The 26008-nt window shown below is 43.5% G+C and overlaps 1 protein-coding gene across 2 annotated transcripts in view; it reads left to right on the forward strand.

Moving 5' to 3' along the window:
• trpm3 (transient receptor potential cation channel, subfamily M, member 3) overlaps positions 1 to 24389 on the forward strand; it is a 158880-nt gene extending 134491 nt beyond the window's left edge. The window contains exons 19-27 of one of the 2 annotated variants that reach the window (XM_061672208.1): positions 2932 to 3072; positions 5252 to 5380; positions 6044 to 6295; positions 9350 to 9524; positions 9916 to 10044; positions 11659 to 11809; positions 18824 to 19017; positions 19471 to 19603; positions 21044 to 24389. In XM_061672208.1, coding sequence (XP_061528192.1) covers positions 2932 to 3072; positions 5252 to 5380; positions 6044 to 6295; positions 9350 to 9524; positions 9916 to 10044; positions 11659 to 11809; positions 18824 to 19017; positions 19471 to 19603; positions 21044 to 22664 — 2925 coding nt within the window. In that variant the 3' untranslated portion in view covers positions 22665 to 24389. The remainder of the gene's footprint in view (positions 1 to 2931; positions 3073 to 5251; positions 5381 to 6043; positions 6296 to 9349; positions 9525 to 9915; positions 10045 to 11658; positions 11810 to 18823; positions 19018 to 19470; positions 19604 to 21043) is intronic. The other variant, XM_061672209.1, reaches the window with a different exon arrangement.
• The last annotated feature ends 1619 nt before the right edge of the window (positions 24390 to 26008 follow it).

Genomic DNA, 26008 nt, shown 5'->3' on the forward strand with positions numbered 1-26008 from the left:
CTCACAGCCATAGAGTCGCTCCATCGGCGTATATAGACTTGGATGCCAGGCAGCTCTTGGACTTTTTCCAGTTCAATCTAATCAGTTCAGGAGATATATCACGATCCGGTTTGTGCACGAAAATCAAGAGTGGAAATTGATTTGTAATTCGCAACCTGGATCTTATATTTTCCACTTAACTGATTGCATTGAAGTTGAGCATCTCTCAGCACCACTTTAACTATTTCCCATCGGCATTGAGGACAGCCAGCAAGCCGGCATAAATAAATGGACAATTGCACATGTGACCCAAGAAGAAACAAGGCGGTGGGTTATGTCCACACACACTCAGGTATTTAAATATATAAATAAAAGATTTACCCAATCCAGGGTACTGTCCACACTAATTGCAATCTCTCTACATATGAAAACACATTTGCAGGTTGCCAAATGCACGCCAAAATTTTAACCAATCAGAAGCTAGAAGAAAGACATTAACAGAAAAGGCAATATTTCAATGGAGGTAAAGTGGAGTCATGTAGTAAGTCTTGTCAAAGGTTAAAAACAAGAATAGAAAAATACAAGTAAAAATGTCATAAAAACTATGTGTAGTTTACAGACAGTGTGTAGGATGGGCAGAGAAGAACATACAGAAGATTAAAAACCAAAATGCCTGTGTTCATGTGGACATGACCTACAAGACACCTGCTCTTATAGGACACATTTGCAGTCCCGGCTTCTCACTGTAGAAATGCACCGCCAGATACTTAATAATAAATAAAGATTACATGTATGATCAAATAGTAGGGCTGTATAACACCAATATCTGCATTCGAAAGATAATAATGCTCATTTCTATTTTTTCAAATATACACCGGAACCTTGTTTTTTGTGGTTAATCCGTTCTGAATCGTCTGACTAAAAGCAATTTGCACGAAACCCAAATCAATATTGCCCTTAGAAAATAATGTAAATCAAATTAATCCATTCAAGACACCCCAAAAAATGAACAAAAAAATAAATACAAATTGTATTGAGAATAACTAGATTTTAACATAAAGAAAACATAAGTCACATTACTAAACCCGCCAAATAGGTTAGCAGACTCCCTGTGTTTGCTGCAGGTTGATGACATGATAGCTTCAACCTGAAGTTGCAAAAGAAATATTCAAACTATCATGTCAGCAACCTGCAGCATAGACAGGGAGTCTGCTAACCTGTTTGCCGGCTTTGACCATGTGACATACGCAGCGTTCGCGGGGGTAGTTGTGACATTAATTTCAGTCACCAGCAGAGGGTGATATTGCCCAAAGTGGCGGGCCTTTGAGATTGACAGAGATGGATGAATTATTCTGGTTAATTGTTATTCCATGATCACAATATAGACCAGGATACCGTGTTTTGATTAGTGGTGGCACATACAAGGTATTCTTGAAAAAAAATTTGGGTTTACTTGCCCTTTAAACATCAGTGTTACCTTTATTGAAGACTCTTGATGGTGTATGAAAGACGCCGAGGAGGAGAGATGGAAAAGGAGAGGTTATTGTTTGGAAGGGTAATTCGCCATTACCATACTGTGGTACAAGTTCTTTCTTAAATTCTATAGTGTTTCCCAACTTATTTATCACAGGCTTGGTACATTTTTGACTGAATGTTAGTTTGTTTAGCAGTAGTACTCAATAAATAAGCACAAACAAAACTTTCAAAATGCTTTCGATGAACGTGGGAGGTGATGCTCAGTGTCACCCACTGATGTGAGGAGGTGCTGCATCCTATAAACACAGCAACGTCTCACCATACTTTAATTTGTTGACAGAATATAAAGTTAACAAAAATACGAACAGAGGAAACACTGAGCTAGGAGACTTCCGAGTAGCAAACAAAAGATGGGAAAATGGCCGATACGTCCATTATGCAATGCGGCATGATCTTACGCTCCCAAGCCTTCCAAGAAATCACTCAACTAAGTTGTGCATGAGATCCTTTGTGTCTCAATTCTAGGAAATAAGTAACCGGGTCACGTCGGCTGGCGAATGAGTTTTGTACGGACCATCTTCATCTTTACGAAAACTGAGCGGATGTAGGAAAACTGGGACAAGATTTATGGTGAAAAAAAATAGTTGAAAATTCAATCTTATGAAAACCTGGGTTCCACTGATGATCTAATGTAGCAGAAATAGGAGGAATTATAGTGTGCAGTTCTACTCCACTGCGAACTACAGCTCCAATAATAAAGATATTGTTAAAATGACTACCACTGTGGCAGTGTTGATCTAAACTGAGCATTATTATCTTTTTACAACCAAAGTGTTTCATACAGCTGTATTGGATCACATATGATTGTGTAGGTGTACCTAATGAAGTGTCCAGTGAGTGTACAATGTACTGTAAATTCAATGGATAAACTTCCTCCGAGCCCTGGTGTTGCTTTCACATGAAGACCATGACCCATAATAAGAATGGGAATTGTGACTCCTCTCTCATGGATTTAGGAATTGTGTCCCAGATGGAAACCAGATTTCAATGTCTTCCTTTTCCGTCTTCTATTTCTGTCCTCTTCTTGTCTCCTCTGGTCCGTCGTCCTGTTGTCTGAGACACAATCCATGAGTGTGTGTGTCTGTGTGTCATTGTGTGTCACCAGCCTTCACTCACCCCAACACTCACCTCAAACACACATTTCACATTTTGGAATGATGACATTGCCTGTGCTTGCTTCCTTGGATATGACATGTTAATATATGATGACATTGTGCCCTTGTCTAGAAAGTAACCATTTATCCTCTACGTGTGTTTATTCTCTTCTCTCTTGTATCCAACTCTCCCATCCACCCGCTTTCCTTCGACATGCTTGTCTTCCCTCTTCCTCCTCCTCTTCTGACGCATCACATTCTCCTCCCACTTTCTCCATCGCTTTATCCTTCCCTCCTCGTGGGATTTGCGTTCCCCCCTCAGGCAATGCTGGGGAAGGTTGCCACAGAGACATCCAGGAAGAAGGACGTTGAGGAGGTTCAGAACCGCCACCGCCTCATCCCCATGGGACGCAAGATCTACGAGTTTTACAACGCTCCCATCGTCAAGTTCTGGTTCCATACGGTCAGTTTGTGGTCCACAAACAAACAGCAAAGTACTCCGTTCCTGCGTGGGGCTCTCTGATTCTCGAGCAGCTTCGATTTCTGGTTACATTTACCTCCTCAGTGCCGCCAGCTTTATTACTTCCTGCTCTGTCATTTCTCAGCTTCACTGGGATTGGAAAGTTTAGGCATGGGGGAGACTAGTGAAGCGTGTGGGCCACAACATTAGGTACACCTGCACATTCTAATGAGATCTAGTAAGAGCTGTATTTTTTTTTAAAGCCTTTTTGAAAGATAGTAATAAAATAGAACCATTAAATTTGATTGCCCCTGAGGTCGTACAGTTGCAAATTCAAACTCTAAATTCGCACTAAACTTCAGTGAGTGTGGGCATGTTTTGCTTTTGTCGACTCTTCTGCCCTGCAAACAAATAAAACAAAACGCCCAAAAATATTATTTGAACTGCGTATTTGTGTGACTTTGTGGCCGTGATTGCTCATTTAATCTTTTCTATATCTTTTCTTAAATTACCTTGTGTTAGCTTTCTTTTAAAATATGTCACTGTTTATGCTTCTTCTTTCATCCTATTTCCCACCTCTGGCTATTTACTTTCCTCCGTCTTCTTTTATGAATTTTATTAATGCTCTTGTGTGGTCTTCTCTGGCTTACCGTTAATGTTGTATACTCCTTTGCACTTTGATAGCAGTTTTCTCACACAACCAACTATCAGTTTACACAGATCGTTTTACCAATTTACCAGTTTTATGTCGATAGAAGAGAAATTTGACTAATACTGAATAATACCATAATGTCTGACAGCAAGATGGATTTTGTGCTCATCTTTTTCCTTCCACACGAGGCCTAACTTCAGATTTGAATATGATTTCCTCTGTTCTGTATTGTGGTGAACCACAGTCCACATTCCAAGTGCCGCAGAAATCAAATCAGTCAGTTGACGACGGATGTTAATAGCACAGCCGGAGGAGACCCATAATGGACGTTTTCAGGCCAAGTGTGCAGGTATTGCAATGAGTGTCACGACATCAAATCTCTATTTTGAGCGATAGTGTCCCTCATCAAGTGAGGAGTCACAGCAGCCAGCACCAGTTAGTGGTTGATGCAGCGGGCAAATCACATACTCATCACACGCTACTTAAGGTGGCTATCTTGCGATATGTTAGCATTTCATCAATAAAAGAATGAATCAATCCATCAAAGAAGTAGCGCCGGATTATAGGGCAAGATGTAACATTTTTATCCATGTCTTGCCGCGTTTGTCACTCACATTGCTATCTTGCTATATACAGGTATGTAGGAAAATGCATGGTAGGTTAATTGACAACTCTAAATTGCCCGTAGGTGTGAATGTGAGTGCGAATGGTTGTTTGTTTGTTTGTTTGTATGTGCCCTGCGATTGGCTGGCAACCAGTTCAGGGTGTACCCCACCTCCTGCCCGATGATAGCCGGGATAGGCTCCAGCACGCTCACGACCCTAGTGAGGAGAAGTGGCTCAGAAGATGGATGGATGGATGGATGGATTTGGTTCAAAGATTGTGATGTAATTTGTTCAGGTGTCTAATGGCGTGTTGTTAGAAGCTGTTTTTTAGTCTTGTTGTTCTGGGTGTGGGCCTGCGACGCTCCTGTAGCGTTTGCCAGTTTGAAAAGTGTGGAGTTGACGTGTGCTGTCTCTGATAATGTTCTATGCCCTCTTTGTGGCGCAGCTGTCTATAGGTCTACTGTATGTGGTGTTGTGGTGTGAAGGCTACTCCACAGACGTGTTGTGCAGTTTTAATGACACTCAGGTGTGACTTCCTTTCCTGTACGGCACAGTTCTCATACCATACTGTGATGGAGTATGTCAGGATGCTTTCCACTTTGATCATTGGAAATGATAAACCTGAATATAGGGCAAGACGTAAAATCATTCTCAATTTATCTCGGGGCTATTGTTTCATAGTTTGCTATCTTGCTATGCTTTATCTTTTTATTATACTGTTTGCATATTTTAGCATAGCAACTCTTAGCAAGTTAGCATTTTATCCATTGTCATTTGAAATGGTACCTGAATAAAGGGCAAGATGTAACACCCTTATCACATGCCCTAATACTTCCTCTGCTCATATTGCTTACCATCTTGTTAGCAAGAGAGCTGCTAGCATATTAGCATTGTATCAATTCTCAGCATTTTCTTTCCGCTACAGATGGCCTACGTGGGCTACCTAATGTTGTTCAACTACATTGTCCTGGTCAAGATGGACCTGTGGCCTTCCCCTCAAGAGTGGATCGTCATCGCTTACATCTTCACAAATGGCATTGAGAAGATGAGAGAGGTACTCCTCACGTGCACATTGATGCAACACATGCACAATTACAGTACGTTCAAATAATCACTTCTGCCCACTGAACTGATGACACAGTGATGCTTAATTCAGGAAGGTGTGTGGCCGGTGACTGAAGCTTAGCATTACGTCATGTCATCAAACAGTGAATGATAAATAGAGAAAATGATACGAGAAGAGGCAAGAGAACAGAAATGGGGTCAGGAGGCTATTGAGGACATGTTGCAAAATAAACCAAAACGAATAAAGAGGAAAATTGAGCAGTGTAGACAAATGAAACTACAATGTGTTAGGTTGTGGCTTGTTTATCTTGTTAGTGTATGAGAAGCATTCATCATGCTGTCACCTACCTTTGTTGAACAATGCCTCTAAATATGTGAACTCACACTGCCCTCTATTGGCAGTCCTTCTGCAATGCATAATAATCACACTCGTCGCGACAATCCAATTGGTTCCAGATGTATTACATTACGCATGTTATTGTGGCGGTAGTGTCAAACTGAGAATTATCTTTCTCAAGTGGGTATATTTACTTTGTGTCTTCCCATTTCAGTCTCACATTAATGTATTTACCTGCAATTCTTTTCTCACACATTTCAGCATCCTCCTCTGGTATCCCTTCCCAGATCTAATTCCTCTCAAACCCTCTTCTAGATCCTTATGTCAGAGCCAGGGAAGTTGTTACAGAAGGTCAAGGTGTGGCTTCAGGAGTATTGGAACATCACAGACCTCATGGCCATCCTCATATTTTCTGTCGGCATGGTTCTGCGTCTCCAGGATCCCCCGCTCATGAGCTATGGACGGGTCATCTATTGCGTCAACATCATCTACTGGTACATCCGGCTGCTCGACATCTTTGGTGTCAACAAGTACCTGGGTCCCTATGTGATGATGATTGGCAAGATGGTGAGATGTAGCTGGAGCGTGATCTCCTTTCCTGTTACGTGACATAAGGGTCACGGATTTGCATAATTACAAAATGTGTCATTTGTATGGGGTGCTGAGGCAATACTAATTGAGCCGCTAAGCTCGATGTGGAAGAGATCAGAACTTGTGACACAGACCTTTCAAGACAAAACTGTTTGAAGTTGTTTTTGTGGTGATTATGTGGTCCTTTACATCAGCTCTCTTTGATAACACAATCAGCAATTAGAGAGGGTATGGAACAACTTTGTCAGGTAATTGGTGTATACTCTATGATGTTGTGGTTGCCTTGAAATCAAAGTAGTTCAGAGGAAACAGAGAAGCAACACAAGCTTCTGAATTCATTTAAGCCATAATTAACCTGGCACGCCAGATGGTTTTGGGGAAAGAGCCAGTAAAACCTTTGAAGAAGGCGCACACACACAAAACTTGTAAGGTCATTTCGAAGACATTGTAGGCTGGAATCAGATAAACAAGTACAAGCGTGAACTACACAGTGCTAACTTTGAAAAGCCGCTAGTATTTCTTTTTCAAGCCACTTGGCAGGAGTGTGAAAACATCATATCCAGAAATGGAACATCTGAGCAGTATATAATAAAACTAAAATAAAATGCATGCATGACGATTTTAAGGAAGTGGAGAGGAAAGCTTTTTTTGTGCAAACATTGTGCTTTTTAACATTCCTACCTGTCATCCAAGTGTAAAAAGTTAAATGTATCATAAAACATGAAATGGCATGATGCAGTATCAAACATGCAGTGATGTTTACATAGTGATTGGAGCCCTGCAGCAAATAGCGCAAATCCGTGAGTAACTGAGGATGATGAAATGGTTTGTATATGCCGATAGATGCCACAAAATGGCAGCAATGTGGAAACAAAACACTTCAACATACTTCCTTGACACCAAGATCCCAGCAAATGGCACAAAAACAGAGAATGGGTGGGTGTTTTAAGCGGATAAGAGAGGATAGATCCCCTCAAAATAAATCAATCAATGAATCAGAGAATAGGCAAAATCGAGTTCATTGTGTACCATTCGTAACGATGAATCGTAGGTCGGGGGTATCATAAAACTGAGGACATCCTGTCCAGTCAAAGTTTGGTTAATCTTAAATGGAACACGTTTGGGATGACCAGAACCCTTCCTAGAGCTGGCCCTCCAGCCAAACTGAGCAATGGGTGGAGAAGAGCCTTGGTGAGAGAAGTGAAGAAGAACCCAAAGATCACTGAGCTCCAGAGACACAGTTGGGAGATGGGAGAAAGTTCTAGAAAGTCAACCATCACTGCAGCCCTTCCATCAGTCGGGGCTTTATGGCAGAGTGGCCCGACGGAAGCATCTCCACAGTGCAAGACACATGAAAGCCCGCATGAAGTTTGCTAAAAATAAAAAAAAACACCTGAAGGACTCCAAGATTGTGAGAAATAAGATTCTCTGGTCTGATGAGACCAAGATAGAACTGTTTGGCCTTAATTCTAAGTGGTATGTGTGGAGAAAACAAGGCACTGCTCATCACCTGTCCAATACAGTCCCATCAGTAAAGCATGGTGGTGGCAGCATCATGCTGTGGGGGTGTTTTTCAGCTGCAGGGACAGCACGACTGGTTGCAATCGAAGGAACGATGAATGCGGCCAAGTACAGGGATATCCTGGACGAAAACCTTCTCCAGGATGCTCATGACCTCAGACTGGGCCAAAGGTTCACCTTCCAACAAGACAATGACCCTAAACACACAGCTAAAATAATGAAGGAGTGGCTTCAAAACAACTCTGTGACTGTTCTTGAATGGCCCAGCCAGAGCCCTGACTTAAACCCAATTGAGCATCTCTGGAGAGACCTGAAAATGGCTGTCCACCAATGTTCACCATCCAACTTGACAGAACTGGAGAGGATCTGCAAGGAGAAATGGCAGAGAATCCCCAAATCCAGGTTTGAAAAATCGTTCCCAAAAAGACTCATGGCTGTATTAGCTCAAAAGGGTGCTTCTACTAAATACTGAGCAAAGGGTCTGAATACTTTTGGCTATGTGATATTTCAGTTTTCCTTTTTTATAAATCTGCAAAAATTTACACAATTCCGTTTTTTTCCTGTCAATACGGGGTGCTGTGTGTACAGTAATGCTGAAAAAAAATGAACTTAAATGCTTTTAGCAAATGGCTGCAATATAACAATGAAAATTTTAAGGGGGTCTGAATACTTTCCGTACCCACTGTACAGTGTTCTCTTTAACATTTGTATGAGTTTAGATGGGAGGGGGAGAGAGAACTGAAAGAATTGCTATTGCCTAAGTAGTCCAACAATCCATCCATGTTCTATGGCATCATTAAGGTCGCGGGTGAGCTTGGCCTATCCCATCTGATTTTGGGTGAGAGGCGTGGTCCACCTTGGAATGGTTGCCAGTCAATTGTAGGGCACATACAGACAAACAACCATTCACACTATCATTCACACCTATGGACAAGTTAATATCTTCATTGAACCTATCATGCATGTTTTGGGAATGTGCGAAAAATACCCAAAGAAAACCTACGCCAACACAGGGAGAACATGCAAACTCCACACAGAGAGGCCAAGATTCGAACGTGGCACCTCAGAACCGTGCAGACGTCAACCATTAGCCCACTGTGCTGCCATCGAGGATCTTGGGTGCTAATTCTGATGAATGAATATACATTTTAGGCTTAACAAAGGCTTTAAGATGATTGACTGCATGGTTAACTAAGGACTAATGGTTCTAAAGGAAGTATGGTAACGTCGTTCATCACTTTAGGAGTGATAGAGTGGCTGATTGAATATTTAGCCGAGGTTTAAGCCTCAAGTAAATTAATTTAAAGTTTGATTGATCAAGCGAAGCTCCGCGTGAAATGAGAAACATGAAGTGCAAAAGAAGGCAGTCATTAATCAAACTCTTGCTTCAGACGTGTGGTTGACGCCACATGGTTCACTGTGTGCCCTTCCGTAAAAATCCTCTTTTCTTTCTTCCCTTCTCTTTTTGAACCGCTTTCTTCCTTCTCTCCACTTCTCCTCTTCCATCAGATGATCGACATGATGTACTTTGTGATCATCATGTTGGTGGTCCTAATGAGCTTTGGGGTGGCGCGGCAGGCCATCCTCAACCCCAACGAAGACCCGTCCTGGATGCTGGCACGGAACATCTTCTTCATGCCGTACTGGATGATCTACGGGGAGGTGTTTGCTGACCAGATTGACCGTAAGTTCACAACCAAGAACTAGCAAGCAAGCAGTAGATGTTTTTTGTTTTTTTCCTCAGAGCAGAATTTGGAACTCGGATTCTACAAGTATAAAAGATACTGCTTGACTGTACATGATGGAAAACAATCAAATGCTGTTTCTGTGCCACAAACTGTGCATTTTCTGTCAAGTTATACATCAGTCTTTCATTTTGGTATTAGTTTGTCTTAGTGTTTGAATGTTAATGTCGCTGTAGAGAAACAAACACATCCTGTAGTATCGACTGTGATCGGTCTGTTCAAGACTGCATTTGTGTGCTGTTCCTTTTGTGAATATGTTTGGTTGTCCATTATGGGAGGAGTGGCCCAAAGAGAAGAGATCTGAAATAATGTTTTCATTCTGTCTTTCAGATATTCATAGTAGGAAGTTACAGCACAGGCTGAATGAAAAACTCTGGCTGGTCGAAAATTACTTACGAACTCTCGGAACCTGGCGTAGTAGTGGTGCATCCCACATTGCCCAGTGCTCTCAAAATTCCAGTAAATCTACTCAATATAGATTTCATAATGACATTGACCTTAATTCCCCGCCCTGCTTCATCATCCTCACTTTACCTCCACGCCGTGCCCACTTTTACCACTAGAGGTCAGAAGTGTGCATGCAACACCACACACTTGGTTGAAGTTGCCCTGATTGGTGTCTTGGGTCAGCTACTGCATAATAATACGGGATATCCCAAAGATTTTGACATTTGGCATGTGAATGTCGGAGCAAGAACTTGTAAAAAATTCAAAGATGAACAATCAAAATTCTGGCACCATATTCAAACAGATATACACTTTATAACCAATTTCACGACAATTTTGCCTGAATTTTACCTGCATAAAGGAACATGAACAAGAGTGGTAGCGAGTGTTCTGTGATTTTCTGTTTAACCCTGAACAAAACATAAAACAAAGTTTGTACACATATATCAATCTGAGATCATATTAGTAAGAAAGTGTTATGTTATTAAACTATGAAATTTTGTCAACACTTTTGGGACACCCTGTATTATACCAAATGCAAGATTAGGACTTGATGATGTAAATATTTTGAATATTTGGCCTACTTGTAGTTTGACCGAAGGCCACCTCCTGTCTGCAACTTTACCTGTCACTGGCTGCTTTATAGCCATTATTACATGGCAGTAACACTTTTTAAATAAGGTGTTTCACTGTCTGTCATGGTTGCTTTTTTTTCTTTTTTCATTTCAACAGCAAGGGGAACTATCAAAGTTGAAACTTACTGATAGTCCCTTGATGTTTCTTGCCATCGGTTTGAAGCCGTCACTTTAAAAAGATTGACTGGAAGAAGTGCCATTGCCATGTCAAACTTATCAGTCACACGAGCCACACATCACCCTACCTCACTGCTGACTCAGCTTCTTGCTAGAGGCACGCAGCATAAACCAGACTGAAAAATGAGATGCATAAATAAGCAATTCAGTGCATCATGATCAGCCACCCGTCATTATGTGTAAACTGTTTTTTCACGTGGTTCAGTTGTCAGAGTTCTTGATTTTGAGTGTCCAAAATTTTCAAAGTAGACAATTACTTCAGTTCTCTGTCTTTGGGCTACATTGTGTGAACAATTGAACGTCGAACACTGACGAGCATGACTAGAATGAATACTTAAAGGCAAACAAACCAAGAACCGAGGCTGATTGTTCCGCTGGTAATCCACAGCAACTGAACCATCACAGATGGAAAAAACACTCAATGTATCTTAAATACATTCCAAAGCAGCCATCGAGTAACGCTATGGCTGAGCTACCCCAGATGTGACAATAAATTTGAAACATGAACAATGTGTTTAAATATATTGTGACTACTGTGCGTTAAAACATGATGAACGTGTGTTTGTTTGTTCCCTGCACACTCATTAAGAGAAGCATAAAATAAACATGCTTCTTGTTTGTTTGCAAAGAAAATATGAATTTTGTGTTTTTTCAGTTTTTTCTTGAGTTCTGCTTGCTTTTGTCACCTTTAACATTATGGCCATGTTTTGCTTAATTGTTATTTAATTTTTCTGTGTCCTATGCACTTTTGCTCTATTGATGTCATATGTCAGCTTTCTGTGCATTGACTTTTTTTCTTTCATTTGTTGTGCAGCTCCCTGTGGGCAGAACATCACCACTGAGGATGGAGTGCTGGTTGCTTTGCCTCCATGTAAGACAGGCGCCTGGATTGTCCCAGCCATCATGGCCTGCTATCTGCTGGTGGCCAATATACTGTTGGTCAATCTCCTCATCGCTGTGTTCAAGTACGTAAGACACCTGACCTATCTTGTCCATGTTACAAGTAGATCTGTTTATGACAACAGCTTCGAAATGTCACTTTTTTAACGGATGTCCTGCAATTGACTGCTGAGCAGTCCAGAGTGTACCTTGTCTCTTGCTTAAAGTCAGCTGGGATAGGCTCCAGTTGCCCTAATTGGCTCAACGGTATAGAAAATTAATGAATTAATATTACTGTGTACAGTATGTAGCCCTAATGTTTAGACTTCAAGATAAATTTAAAAAGATAACTTGAGTGTTTGCTTATAGTATACGGTACCGTTCTAAAGTGTGGCTACCTCAAACATCTTATTTCAAATATCTTTCAAATTATCTAGTGCTGGTCATCATATACAGGGTGTCCCAAAAGTCACTATACACACTATCCATGGCAAGTTTCTCGACTTCAGTTTGTTCAAAAGGTTCAAGCGAATGATTATGATGATACATTATTTACACAGACATACAATTCCTGCGTGTATGCATGTGTGTTTTTTACATAAGATGTTGATAGTTTCTGTTGAAAAAATTGAGATAATCTTTATATAATAATATATATATATATATATATACACACACGTGTGTGTGTGTGTGTGTGTGTATATGTGTGTGTGTGTGTGTGTATATATATATATGTGTGTGTGTGTATATATATCTGTGTGTGTGTGTATATATATGCGTGTGTATATATGTATATATATGTGGGTGTATATATATGTATATATGTGTGTGTGTGTGTGTGTGTGTGTGTCACACACACACACACGCACACACAGTGGGTAATGCAGTGCTATGGGGGGCACAAGCCAGTGCAAACTGCAGGCCGGTCCCAAGTCCGGATAAATGCAGAGGGTTGCGTCAGGAAGGGCTTCCGGCTTAAAACTTTGCCAAACAAATATGAGCGTTCATCTAAAGAATTCCATACCGGATCGGTGGTGGTAACAATATCCGCCCCCGACACCATTAAGCTGCAGGGCGCCGGTGGAAATTCAGCTACTGTGGGTCGAAGACGAAGGAGAGGTGGAAAGCGGGTTCTTCGGCGGAAAGAGAAGAGTAAAGCACAGAGCGTTGAATTGAATGTGGGGACTTTGAATGTTGGGACTATGAAAGGAAAATCTCGGGAATTGGTTGACATGATAATTAGGGGAAAGGTTGATATATTGTGTGTCCAGGAGACCAGGTGGAAAGGCAGTTAGGCTAGAAGTTTAGGGGCAGGGTTTAAATTATTTTACCATGGTATAGATTGGAGGAGAAATGGAGTAGGGGTTATTTTAAAGGAAGAGCTAAGAATGTCTTGGAGTTGAAAAGAGTATCAGATCGAGTGATGAGGCTGAAACTTGAAATTGAGGGTGTTATGTATGATGTGATTAGCGGCTATGTCCCACAGGTAGGATGTGACTTAGAGGTGAAAGAGAAATTCTGGAAGGCGCTAGACGAAGTAGTTCTGAGCATCCCAGACAGAGAGAGAGTCGTGATTGGTGCAGATTGTAATGAACATGTTGGTGAGGGAAACAGGAGTGATGAAGAAGTGATGGGTAAGTACGGCATCCAGAAAAGGAACCTGGAGGAACAGATGGTGGTAGACTTTGCAAAAAGGATGCAAATGGCTGTAGTGAACACTTTTTTTCCAGAAGAGGCAGGAACATAGGACGACCTACAAGATGGGAGGTAGAAGCATGTAGGTGGCTTACATCTTGTGCAGACGATGTAATCTGAAGGAGTTTACAGACTGTAAGGTAGTGGTAGGGGAGAGTGTGGCGAGACAGCATAGGATGGTGGTGTGTAAGATGACTCTGGTGGTGGGGAGGAAAATTAAGAAGACAAATGCAGAGCAGAGAACCGTGTGGTGGAAGCTGAGAAAGGAAGAGTGCTGTGCAGCTTTTCGAGAAAAGATGAGACAGGCTCTCTGTGGGCAGGAGGAGCTTCCAGAAGACTGGACCACGACAGCCAAGGTGATCAGAGAAACAGGCAGGAGAGTACTTGGTGTATCTTCTGGCAGGAAAGGAGAGAATGAGACTTGGTGGTGGAACCTCACAGTACAGGAAATCATACAAGGAAAGAGATTAGCTAAGAAGAAGTGGGACACTGAGAGGACCAAGGAGAGGAGAAAGAATACATTGAGATGCGACGTAGGGCAAAGGTAGAGGTGGAAAAGGCCAAACAAGAGGCATATGATGAATTGTATGCCAGGTTGGACACTAAAGAAGGAGAAAAGGATCTCTACAGGTTGACCAGACAGAGGGATAGAGATGGGAAGGATGTGCAGCAGGTTAGGGTGATTAAGGATGGGAATGTGTTGACTGGTGCCAATAGTGTGCTAGACAGATGGAAAGAATACTTTGAAGAGTTGATGAATGAGGAAAATGAGAGAGAAGGAAGAGTAGAAGAGGCCAGTGTGGTGGACCAGGTAGTGGCAATGATTAGTAAGAGGGAAGTTGGAAAGGCATTAAAGGGGATGAAAAATGGAAAGGCAGTTGGTCCTGATGACATTCCTGTGGACATATGGAAGCATCTAGGAGAGGTGGCTGTGGAGTTTTTGACCAGCTTGTTCAACAGAATTCTAGCGGGTGAGAAGATGCCTGAGGAATGGAGGAAATGTGTGCTGGTGCCCATTTTTAAGAACAAGGGTGATCAGAATCAGAATCAGAATCAGAATCATCTTTATTTGCCAAGTATGTCCAAAACACACAAGGAATTTGTCTCCGGTAGTTGGAGCCGCTCTAGTACATCAGACAGTCAATTTGCAGAACACTTTGGGGACATCAAGACATTGACAAAAAACAATTGTGCAAAAAGATGCAGAGTCCTCTAGCACTTAGAGCAGTTCGAACGACTAATATTGCAATAGTCCGGTGCAATGACCATTGTGCAAAGGGCGGTGAGACTTCAAGGAGTGTATGCGGTTTAAAGTGACGAGTAGTGCGATCATCTGGGACAATGTTGGTTGTGCAAATGTTACAGATACTCCTCAATCAGTGTGCAAATGGAGAAGATGCTACTCTGGCATGAGTGGCCAGTATATGCAAATAGTGCAGCATGGCGAGACAACTACAGTGAGTGCACGAGTAATACATAATTGGCCCCACAGAAATGTGACAACGAACTCAAGTCAAAAAATTGCCAGCTTGTTGTAATGGAATTATAGGTTAGGTGTTTAAGAAGTTGATCGCAAGAGGGAAGAAGCTGTTGGAATGTCTACTAGTTCTAGTTTGCGTTGATCGGTAGCGCCTACCTGAGGGAAGGAGCTGGAAGAGCCGGTGACCGGGGTGCAGACGGTCCGAGAGGATTTTGCACGCCCTTGTCTTAGTTCTGGCAGCGTGCAAGTCCTCAATGGTGGGTAGGGGGGTACCGACAATCCTTTCAGCAGTTTTGATTGTCCGTTGCAGTCGGAGTTTGTCCTTTTTTGTAGCAGCACCAAACCAGACTGTGATGGAAGAACACAGGACTGATTCGATGACCGCTGTGTAGAACTGTCTCAGCAGCTCCAATGGCAGGCTGTGCTTTCTCAGAAGCCGCAGGAAGTACATCCTCTGCTGGGCCTTTTTGAGGACGGAGTTGATGTTGTCCGCCCACTTCAGGTCCTGAGAGATTGTAATTCCCAGGAACTTGAAGGTCTCGACGGTTGACACAAGGCAGCTGGACAACGTGAGGGGCAGCTGTGGCGAAGGATGCCTCCTGAAGTCCACGATCATCTCTACTGTCTTGAGCGTGTTCAGCTCCAGGTTGTGTCGGCCACACCACAGCTCCAGCCGCTCCGCTTCCTGTCGATATGCAGACTCGTCACCGTCCTTGATGAGGCCGATGACAGTGGTGTCATCTGCAAACTTCAGGAGCTTGACAGTCGGGTTCGCTGAGGTGCAGTCGTTCGTGTAGAGAGAGAAGAGCAGCGGAGAGAGGACACAACCTTGGGGCGCCCCAGTGCTGATGCTGCGTGTGGATGAGGTGGCCTCCCCCAGCCTGACCTGCTGTGTCCTGCCCGTCAGAAAGCTGTAAATCCACTGGCAGATGGCAGGTGAGACGCTGAGCTGGAGAAGCTTGGTTGAAAGGAGTTCAGGGATGATGGTGTTGAACGCTGAGCTGAAGTCCACGAACAGGATCCTCGCGTAGGTCCCTGCACTGTCGAGGTGTTCTAGGATGTAGTGCAGTCCCATGTTGACTGCATCATCCGCAGACCTGTTCGCTTGGTAGGCAAACTGCAGGGGGTCCAGCAGGGGACCTGTGACACTCTTGAGGTGGTCCAGCACGAGACGTTCAAAGGACTTCATGACCACAGATGTCAAAGCGACAGGCCTGTAGTCATTCAGACCAGAGATTGCAGGTTTCTTGGGGACTGGAATGATGGTGGAGCGTTTGAAACAGGATGGAACTTCGCACATTTCCAAAGATCTGTTAAATGCTCTGATATGCGTCTTCCTTAGCTTGGCGAAGCTGCTTAAGTTTAGCAGTGAACCACGGCTTGTTGTTGTTGAATGTCCGAAATGATTTTGTTGGTACACAAACCTCTTCACAGAAACTGATATAGGATGTGACAGTGTCCGTATATTCATCCAGGCTGCCGGCTGAATTTTCAAAGACACTCCAGTCTGTGCAGTCTAAACAGCTTTGAAGTTCCATCTTTGCTTCATTGGTCCACTTTTTGACTGTTTTCACTGTAGGCTTCGCACATTTAAGTTCTTGCTTGTACGTCGGTATTAAGTGAATTAAGCAGTGATCAGACGAGCCCAGGGCTGCACGAGGTATAGCACGGTATGCGTTTTTTACCGTAGTGTAGCAGTGGTCTAAAGTATTATTTTCCCTGGTAGGACAGTCGATGTGCTGCTTGTATTTAGGGAGTTCGTGGTTGAGTTTAGCTTTGTTAAAGTCCCCGAGAATAATGAGGGGTGAGTCAGGGTGTTTTTTTTCAATTTCGTTGACTTGTTCGACGAGCGTTAGCAATGCGGCGTTCGTGTTAGCTTGCGGTGTAATATAGACTCCAGCCAGTATAAACGATGCAAACTCACGTGGCGAGTAAAATGGTTTACAGTTCAAAAACAGCGACTCCAAATGCGGGCTGCAGTGTGTGCTGAGCACCGTGATGTCCGTACACCTTTTTTCGTTTATATGGAGGCATATCCCGCCGCCCTTCGTTTTCCCCGATGATTCCATGTCGCGGTCCGCTCGATGAATGTTGAAGCCGGGAAGCGTAACGGCGCCATCGGGTACAGCGTCGCAAAGCCAGGTCTCCATGAAGCACGTGGCCGCGGAACGTCCGAAGTCTTTACTGGTCTTCAACAGAAGATGAAGCTCGTCCATTTTGTTGGGTAGGGAGCGTACATTCACGAGGTGGATCGACGGGAACGCCAATCTGTGTCCTCTCTTGCGGAGTTTCACCTGAATGCCGGCTCGTTTTCCTCTGTGGCGCCGCTTCCGCATCCATGCGCCGAAAACCGCGGACGCCGCTCCGGTGAGTAACTCGGGGAAAAAACTGAGCGGATTTTCGAAAGTTGGTGACAGAAAGTCCGGAGTAGCCTCCTTGATGGTTAGCAGGTCTCCCCTTGTGTAAGTGAGTCGTGTAAGGTCTCCAAAGACGGACAAAAAACACAAAAACAAAGACAATACTAGAGAGCGCGTTACCGAGGCGGCCACACTGGTAGGCGCCATCTTGTAAAAAAAAAAATAAAATGTGCAGAGCTGTGGGAACTATAGAGGAATAAAGTTGTTGAGCCACACAATGAAATTATGGGAAAGACTAGTGGAGGCTAGACTCAGGACAGAAGTGAGTATTTGCGAGCAACAGTATGGTTTCATGCCTTGAAAGAGTACCACAGATGCATTATTTGCCTTGAGGATGTTGATGGAAAAGTACAGAGAAGGTCAGATGGAGCTACATTGTCTCTTTGTGGATCTAGAGAAAGACTATGACAGAGTACCCAGAGAGGAACTGTGGTACTGCATGCGGAAGTTTGGAGTGACAGAGAAGTATGTTAGAATAATACAGGACATCTATGAGGGCAGTAGAACAGTGGTGAGGTGTGCTGTATGTGTGACAGAGGAATTTAAGGTGGAGGTGGGAGTGCATCAGAGATCAGCCCTGAGCCCCTTCCTGTTTGCTGTGGTGATGGATAGGCTGACAGATGAGGTTAGACTGGAATCCGGCTGACGGTCATAAAGATTCTCAAGCTTGCGCTGAACTGTAGTCAGGGACAAAAAACTTCTTGCCATGCGTCTATTTACTATATTCGGAATGTCACGTGACCAAACCTAGAAAACAGTTTAGCAAACTTGTATGCTGCAATAACTAGCATAACTACAGGTTGATGACATGATGGTTTGAACCCAAACTTGCTAAAACGTTGTTTTCTTTACGGCTGGTGTCTTCGGACTAAAGTTAATTGTGTATGTCATTTATTTATACAAATATGATATATGTAAAAACAAGCAAAGCCTAAACATTGGATATTGTCATCTTTGGTAGCTCTTCAAGATATCCTGTGTAAAACAAAAGACAGTGTAGACGTTGAATATTTCTACAGATGCTTTGTCCCAGACTGCTGCCATAAGACTCCGCCAGTCACCTGAACCTGAAGGAAGTGCTTTGACCTGTTTTGCCGTATGCGGAAGTCGGTTATGCATTACCCCTCTTTTGCAATGCTGTTCCTATGTCAATTGGTAAGCCATGGTCAAGCCAATGATATGCTTACAAAGACTTTATAGCCTAAGCTGTGAAATGCTGATGGCCTCTGATGATACCTGAAATGATATAGAAAAAAAGGAAGTGTATAGTGACTTTTAGGATAGCCTGTATTCGACTAAAAGCCCTCACTCAAAGTGTGAAGAAGATCGCTGCAGTCAGATGTATTTCAACATGTCAGTTGTCAGGTCGAGTCAGTTTTATTTATACAGTGCTAATTCACTACAGATGCTATCTCAAGGAACATTTCACGATACTCTTGAAAATGAACTGATGTTTACTGCCATAATGATCTAATCATCATCATCCTGCTATGATTGTGTTATCATAGCAATACATTCTTCGAGGTGAAGTCCATCTCCAACCAGGTTTGGAAGTTCCAGCGCTACCAGCTCATCATGACCTTCCATGAGCGCCCAGTCCTTCCTCCTCCACTCATCATCTTTAGTCACATCACCATGGTGCTCAAGCACCTGTGTTGTCGCTGGCGCAAGCACGATGATGACGAGAGGGATTATGGACTGAGTAAGTGGCGATGAAGCACTGATGTTTTGATGAAAGAAAATTTAACGTTTTGGTTTTAAATGTGCTAGGAGGGTGGGGTAACTGCCTTGCCCAGGGACACCTCGAGAATAGGAAGGAAGTAGACTAGCGTCTTTCGCACAACTAGTTACCGTTTTCCATTGTTTTAGTCCTTAAAGATGAGCTCCTGGCATCCCACCATTTTCGTGGAGTGTTAATGAGACAGGAGTTTTCATCTCAGTGGGGTCGCCATGCCCACTGAGTTTTGCTGGAAAGCAATGCAGTTCTGACATCACATCACAGTGCAAATCTTTATTAAGTGTCAACATTTTCAGAATTACGACATTACAGGTCTTACCTTGTTGCTCAAGACATCAGCAACTTAAAACTTTACACTTTCTAATAGTTCATTGATATGCCTCTGTTGTAACACCCGCAAATGTTTGTCATTCGCAGAGCTTTTCATCACAGAGGATGAGTTGAAGAAGGTCCACGACTTTGAGGAGCAGTGTATAGAGGAATATTTCAGAGAGAAGGATGACCGATTCCACTCATCTAATGACGAAAGGATCAGAGTCACTTCGGAAAGGTGTGTCTTATTTTATAAACAAGGTTACATTTTGTGTTCTGTCAACATTAGAATAAGGATGTTATCAAATATTCCTGTAATTGTAGTATGGGTCAGCGTAATAATTTATTAATGTATCATTACTAATTGAACGGAAATAATTGACCACTTTGCAGAAACTAGTAGAGACGCTTTTGATTTAGTCTCAACTAAATCAGCGATTAGCAAGATTTTATTAGATTTTTTTCTTTTTAGCAGCTTCCATAGTTCAAAGTTCATCCCGTTGACGTGCACTGCGTACGCTAACCGCTTTTTTTAAGACCCCTCTCGTGACTATTTTTCAAAAAAGCAACTCGCGACTAATTCCTACTAAGAAACAGACAACATGAACAGAATCAATTTCCCAGTGACAAGAGCCAAATGGAAGGCAATCATGGAGTCAATTGTACTGAACATTGTCAGTGACACTGAATATTGTGATTGTCATTTGCTTTTTCTATGAGCGCAGGAGGAAAAAACAATTAAAATTGGAAATAATTTTTTTGTGAAAATAATCTAGATTTTATTTTGAGGAGGGCTGCAGGATATTGGAAAAAAATGACGGGATTTTATTTAATTTTTTCATTTTTTGAACTGCAATATATATTGCCACTGGCATTTTTGATATAGCCGATATGGGTAGCCGCCCAGGTTGACATTCTGTGGGGGGTGGTACTCGCCCACCCTCCCTTTACGATTGGCGAGAAGTGTGCAATTGACAGTCAGTGCACATGGCACATACACTTAAAAATGCTGTTTTGAGAAAAAAACCAAAACAAAATCTCAGGGGGGCGCACTGGATGGGCGTCACATAGGGTGCATTGACTTGGACAGCGTTTTTTCCCGGAGGCAAATCTCTGCCAGCCTAGTTTCATTCTGAAGAGCGAAATGGGAAATGCAGCAATTGTACATCATTTCCTGTGTCCTAATTCGTAGTTATCAGACAAGGAGATAAGTATAAAACGCTCTGTGCTGCTCCGTGTGTTGTTTGACGTGTTATAATTTACCGTAACATGGGTGCTAATCTTATTAGCATGTCCAAACAGGTCCCTCTGCTGGTCACTGTTAATATTACATTTGATTTACTGTATATAACAGCACACCAACATCGCTGCAGACCCTTGCACACACGTACAACGCGATGACGATGCTCAAACAAAATATTGTGCTGCCCTCATTTTGAGGCCATACTGTATCACACAGGCCAGTGTAAAGAAGAAAATGGCGTCTGCTATAGAAAGCTACATCCTCACTGTTTCCAACTTCTTCAACAAAACAGGAGTACAATAACAACAATTAATAATGATAACAATTAATTGAAGAATTGATAGTTCATTTTCCACATGATCAATCAAGAAAATGTATTCAATTGTCACATACGTACTTCTTACTGATATATATTTTAATAATTACTGTTGTCAGGGTGGAGAACATGGCGATGCGTCTTGAGGAAGTCAACGAGAGGGAGCACTTCATGAAGGCCTCGCTGCAGACGGTTGACATCCGCCTAGCACAAATGGAGGAGTTGATCGGACGCATCGCAGTGGCCTTGGAGCGTGTAACGGGTGTCGAACGCGGGGAAGTCAACAAAGTTCGATCTCGGACGTCGTCTGACTGTACTGACTCGGCATACATCCTCCGCCAAGGAGAGTGTCCAGACGCGGCCTACATTCTTCGCCAAAGCAGCTTCAATAGCACAGAGGGGAACGCGTACCGCCTGCAGGAGGCGCTCGAGTGCACCGGCGAGGGCTCCATGTCCCCTCCGTCTCCCACCAGCATGGCGCCACGGACGAGAAGCCATTCGTTTTACGTTGGAGGCGGTCGCGGCATCGAACGTGCGAGTGGCGCCGAACGGGTCGACAGCTTCTTCAAAGAGCGTTCGCTTAGTCTCCATCGAGCCAACAGCTCGCAATCTGTGTCGTCGTCTGCCGCCACCAAAGAGTCTAAGCCCCTGCCACTGGCGACGCTGTCAGTCTCCCAGCAGCACCGTCCATCGTCATGCATCGATATCTATGTCTCTACTTCTGAGGAGGTGGCACCCGCAGAGCTTTTTCTGAATCCACTGCGTGTGGTCCCGCCCCTCCATAGAGAAGCGTCAGTGCAGTCTGAGATCGTCGAGACGGTGCTGCCGGGAGGCCGAGACTTCAGCAGCGCCACCACCAGTGGTTTGGGCGACAGGCACTCGGAGGGCGGTGCGGGCAGCAACGGGACAGCCGCAGCCATGTTTGACGACAGCGCGGCAGCTGATTTGTCCCTGTGTTCAGCTCACCTGTTACCTGACACCACCATTCCCCCTTGGGACACAGACCCGTCGCCGCCCCCCTCGGCTGGACCGCTGGAGCGCTCGAAGAGCAGCCGCCTCCTCTCCACAGTGGGCACATCCTTCCTGGAAGAGCCTCCTTTGGTCAAGTCCCACAGCCTCATGTTCACGACGAGGAGCTGTTACGGCGGACTGGGTGCGGGCGTCCAGGTAAAAGCTGCAGAGTACACCAGCATCACTGACTGCATCGACACGCGCTGCGTCTCCTCACCGTACACCCCCGTAGAACGCTCGCACTCCCCCGGAGGCTCCACCTCTTTCACTTTTGATAAGCCCTCAGACATTGGCTCCTCTCATCCAGAGAGAGAGGCCGAGCTCAGTCAAACAGAGTCTGATCCGGAGGACCCCGAGGACCTGAATCCAGTCCCTGACACCCCTCGACTGGGGACTCTCAGCGGACCCGGCAGGGCCCCTCTCTGCGCCCCCTTCTCCAGGCTGGAGCGAGCGAACAGCTGTTCTTCAGACGACTCCCATCCTGCGCTCACGCTGGCCCCTCCGCACAGGAAGAGCCTGTCGGTGAGTGAAAGGATGGAGAGGGGACCGGGTCTGGGCGCAGAAAGGGGGCCTGGGCCCGGGGCTCGGGGTCTGGCAGGAACCAGAAACCCCTTCCTCAGGAGCAAGTCCGGGGCACGGCCTGACACAGCCAAGACTGACAGCCTCTCCATGAGGAAGCTGGCCGCTCCCTCAGCATTCCGCAGCTTCGATAGACAGAACTACACGTGACAAGACACACAACACACACACACATCACACACACTGAAAGGACCAGGGAAGTAGGAAAGTAGGGAAAGCATGAAAGCGGGACCATCTTGCCCTTAGATTTCCACCTGAACCAGATCTTTAGTGCATTTGGGATCAGCAATTGGAGTGTGTGAGCGGGTCCTTCTGTACACCTGATAAAAACAAAGATGGATGAATTTAGGTTAGGTTTACCTATTCCCCACGTGTAGCTAATTTAACTTTCAGTGGAAGCTGTGTTTGTGCTGTTTGTCTTCCACCCACCACCTTTCCATCATCTTTATGTCTCAGTCGTGTTGTGGAAGAAAGAAACTGGAACTGCAAAGGTAAGACAAAGATAAGGAAGTAATGCATTTAAAACATGAATATATGGTATTTTCTCTTAGCATCGTGTTCATTTTATAACGCAGCACTATGTCACTGTCATGGCAACCAAAAGGGACAACTTTATGACATGTAATGTGTCAAGTCACACCTGTCAGCAATCTGGCATGCGGTGATTCATGCAGTAAACACAAGGACAAATGGCCGCGTGATAAGAGCGAAAAACTCGTGCGTAAGGCGGTGTGTAAAAGAAGGAAGGGGGGGACATGACACTAAATATGTCTTCATCCATTTAATCATCATCATCATACACTCGGCTCCTCTTCACCTGCAACCAAAATTATATCTACTCAAAGAATAGTTGTTGTTTCACAGCTTGCGCCTCCTCATTCCGTCCTCTGTCACTGCCAAATGTTTGACATTTGCTTTCATTTAACTGGACATATTTTTAAAGTTTGCAATTATCACTTGACTAAGCCAAGGTCAAATTACATCCAAAGGACGCTGCTTTACGTCCCCTTATTTTACACAACAGCTTTCCCATAAATTTGGATGTTGTTCAGTCTTTGTTATTGAGTTCATAGTCTGCAATGGTTTTGAACTGGACTTTAATATTCTGGACACCCTACTTACGTATACACTACTGTGTACAAGTCGTAGGCCACCTCTGGCTTTGCAGTTTTGTTCTTTTTTTTTAAATTTTATTTCTTTTCTTATTTTTAAACAGTCATCACTTAACATTATAAAACAAGGATATCAAAAAAAATAATCAAAATAAATACTGCATCAATCCAGGAAGAATCTACTACAGGCTGATGCTGATCCTTAAATAGTCTTACATTTTGAGATTCAGGACCTTAGTAGTGTGTGTGTGTGTGTGTGTGTGTGTGTGTGTGTGTGTGTGTATATATATATATATATATATATATATATATATATATATATATATATAAACATGCCTGTGTTATTGTAGCATTAAATGAAAGGCATACTTTGTACTTCCTACTCCACACAATGTTTTTCCCCACAAAAATGTTATCCAGGCTGTTGCACAGTTTAGAAATAATGTTTTCTTCATAAAATGCAATTCCGTCATGTCCCTTGACAATGTTTTTGAGAATTAGCATCATCACCATCAACCCTAATGCGGATAAGATGTAGAAATTGGATAGATGGATTTTGTCGGGTATACATAAGGTAGCTTTAGTGAGTTTGCATTAATAAAACTCCGACCTCCGAGCTGCATTAATTGTAAAAATGTTCCATACTTCCACAGTAATTAAAAAATATGCTCACAAACATTCTCAAAATATTCCATCCATCCATTTTCTGAGCCACTTCTCCTCACTAGGGTCACGGGCGTGTTGGAGCCTATCCCAGCTATCATCGGGCAGGAGGCGGGGTACACCCTGAACTGGTTGCCAGCCAATTGCAGGGCACATACAAACACACAACCATTTGCACTCACTTTCACACCTAGGGGCAATTTAGAGTCTCCAATTCATGCATGTTTTGGGGAGGAAACCGGAGTGTCCGGAGAAAACCGTGTCACCTCTCAAAATATTGTGATATAATATTCAATCCACATCGCCCACTCTTGGTGGTCATGGAAGGAAAGGTTTTTAATTTGATCGAAATAGCCTTTAAAATGTCTATAAAATTCATAAATTTTACTTCCTGAAAGTCCCACTAAAGTCACTAAAAAAACTGTCATGTAAATTTGAAACACCACAGTGAATCAGAATCATCTTTATTTGCCAAGTATGTTAAAAAAAAAACACAAGGAATTTGTCTCCGGTAGTTGGAGCCGCTCTAGTACGACAACAGACAGTCAATTGACAGAGAATACTTTTGTGACATAAAGACATTGACAAATAAAAAAATTATAAATAAAACTGAGCAATAAAGGGTTGCAAGTTGTCTGGTAATGCCGGTAATTTTTTATTTATTTTTTATTTTTTTGGGGGGGGACAATTGTGCAAAAGATGCAGAGTCCTCTAGCACTTAGAGCAGTTCGACTGACTAATATTGCAATAGTCCGGTGCAATGACCATTGTGCAAAGGGCGCCGAGACTTCAAGGAGTGTATGAAGAGTATTGTTAACAAACTGGACAAATGTGAATGAAAAAAAAAAAAAAAAACTACATAAGTATGTGAAATCAGGCTTCAAAATGGTAAAGAGTTGAGATGTTCTTTCAGCATCCAGATGCTGTGGGCTGATGTTCACAGGCTTACACAGTTGCAGTTCCTTACTATGGTGGACAGCTTCCAGACGCTGTGGGCGCCGAGAATTCAGCGAGCCATGTGTCGCGCTACTGTGGCCGCTGCAGGGTGCACCACATGCGGCCACAGCTGTGTGTGCACCTTGGTCCCCTTGGATTATTTTTTTCCCCCTCCTTCACCTTGCTCCGCGACATTGCGGCTGGCCACTGTGAGGATGACGACCCTAACGCTGTTTTGCCGGACCTCCGGCCGCTGACGGGTTGGCAAGGGGCCGCCGGAGCTGTAGTCATAATTTGATGGCTAACTGCACACTATACTGGTAGAACTGGGACAAGTTATTATGAATGGCCACTGCGTGGAATAAGGGAGCTTGCCGTTTATGTAGTAGGGGAGGCCCAGAAAGTATACGCCCCATCCTGCTTTTGTGACAGGGCTACTTTTTAAATACGCCCCAAAAATCCGTCCAGCTGAGGTGGAGAAACAGTTTTAAGCTTATCCTCACTACAGTCGCAGGTGAACTGGAACCTATCCCAGCTGACTTGGGGCAAGAGGCAGGGTACGTACACCCTGAACTGGTCGCTAGCCAAGCACAGATGGTCATTATAGCATTACCAAAATAATATACTAATACTATAATGGTGGCCTTAAGAGTTTTGCACAGTACTGTTCATTGAGTGGTGTCAGATAGTAGGAAGGCTCACTTGTCAGTAAGACAATAAAATTAGACATTGGCTAAATTTGGAGCAAGATAAAGAAGTAAAAGAGAGGTCACTCATTGCATC

Source organism: Phycodurus eques, chromosome 3 (assembly GCF_024500275.1).
Source record: "Phycodurus eques isolate BA_2022a chromosome 3, UOR_Pequ_1.1, whole genome shotgun sequence".
Classification (NCBI taxonomy): domain Eukaryota; kingdom Metazoa; phylum Chordata; class Actinopteri; order Syngnathiformes; family Syngnathidae; genus Phycodurus; species Phycodurus eques.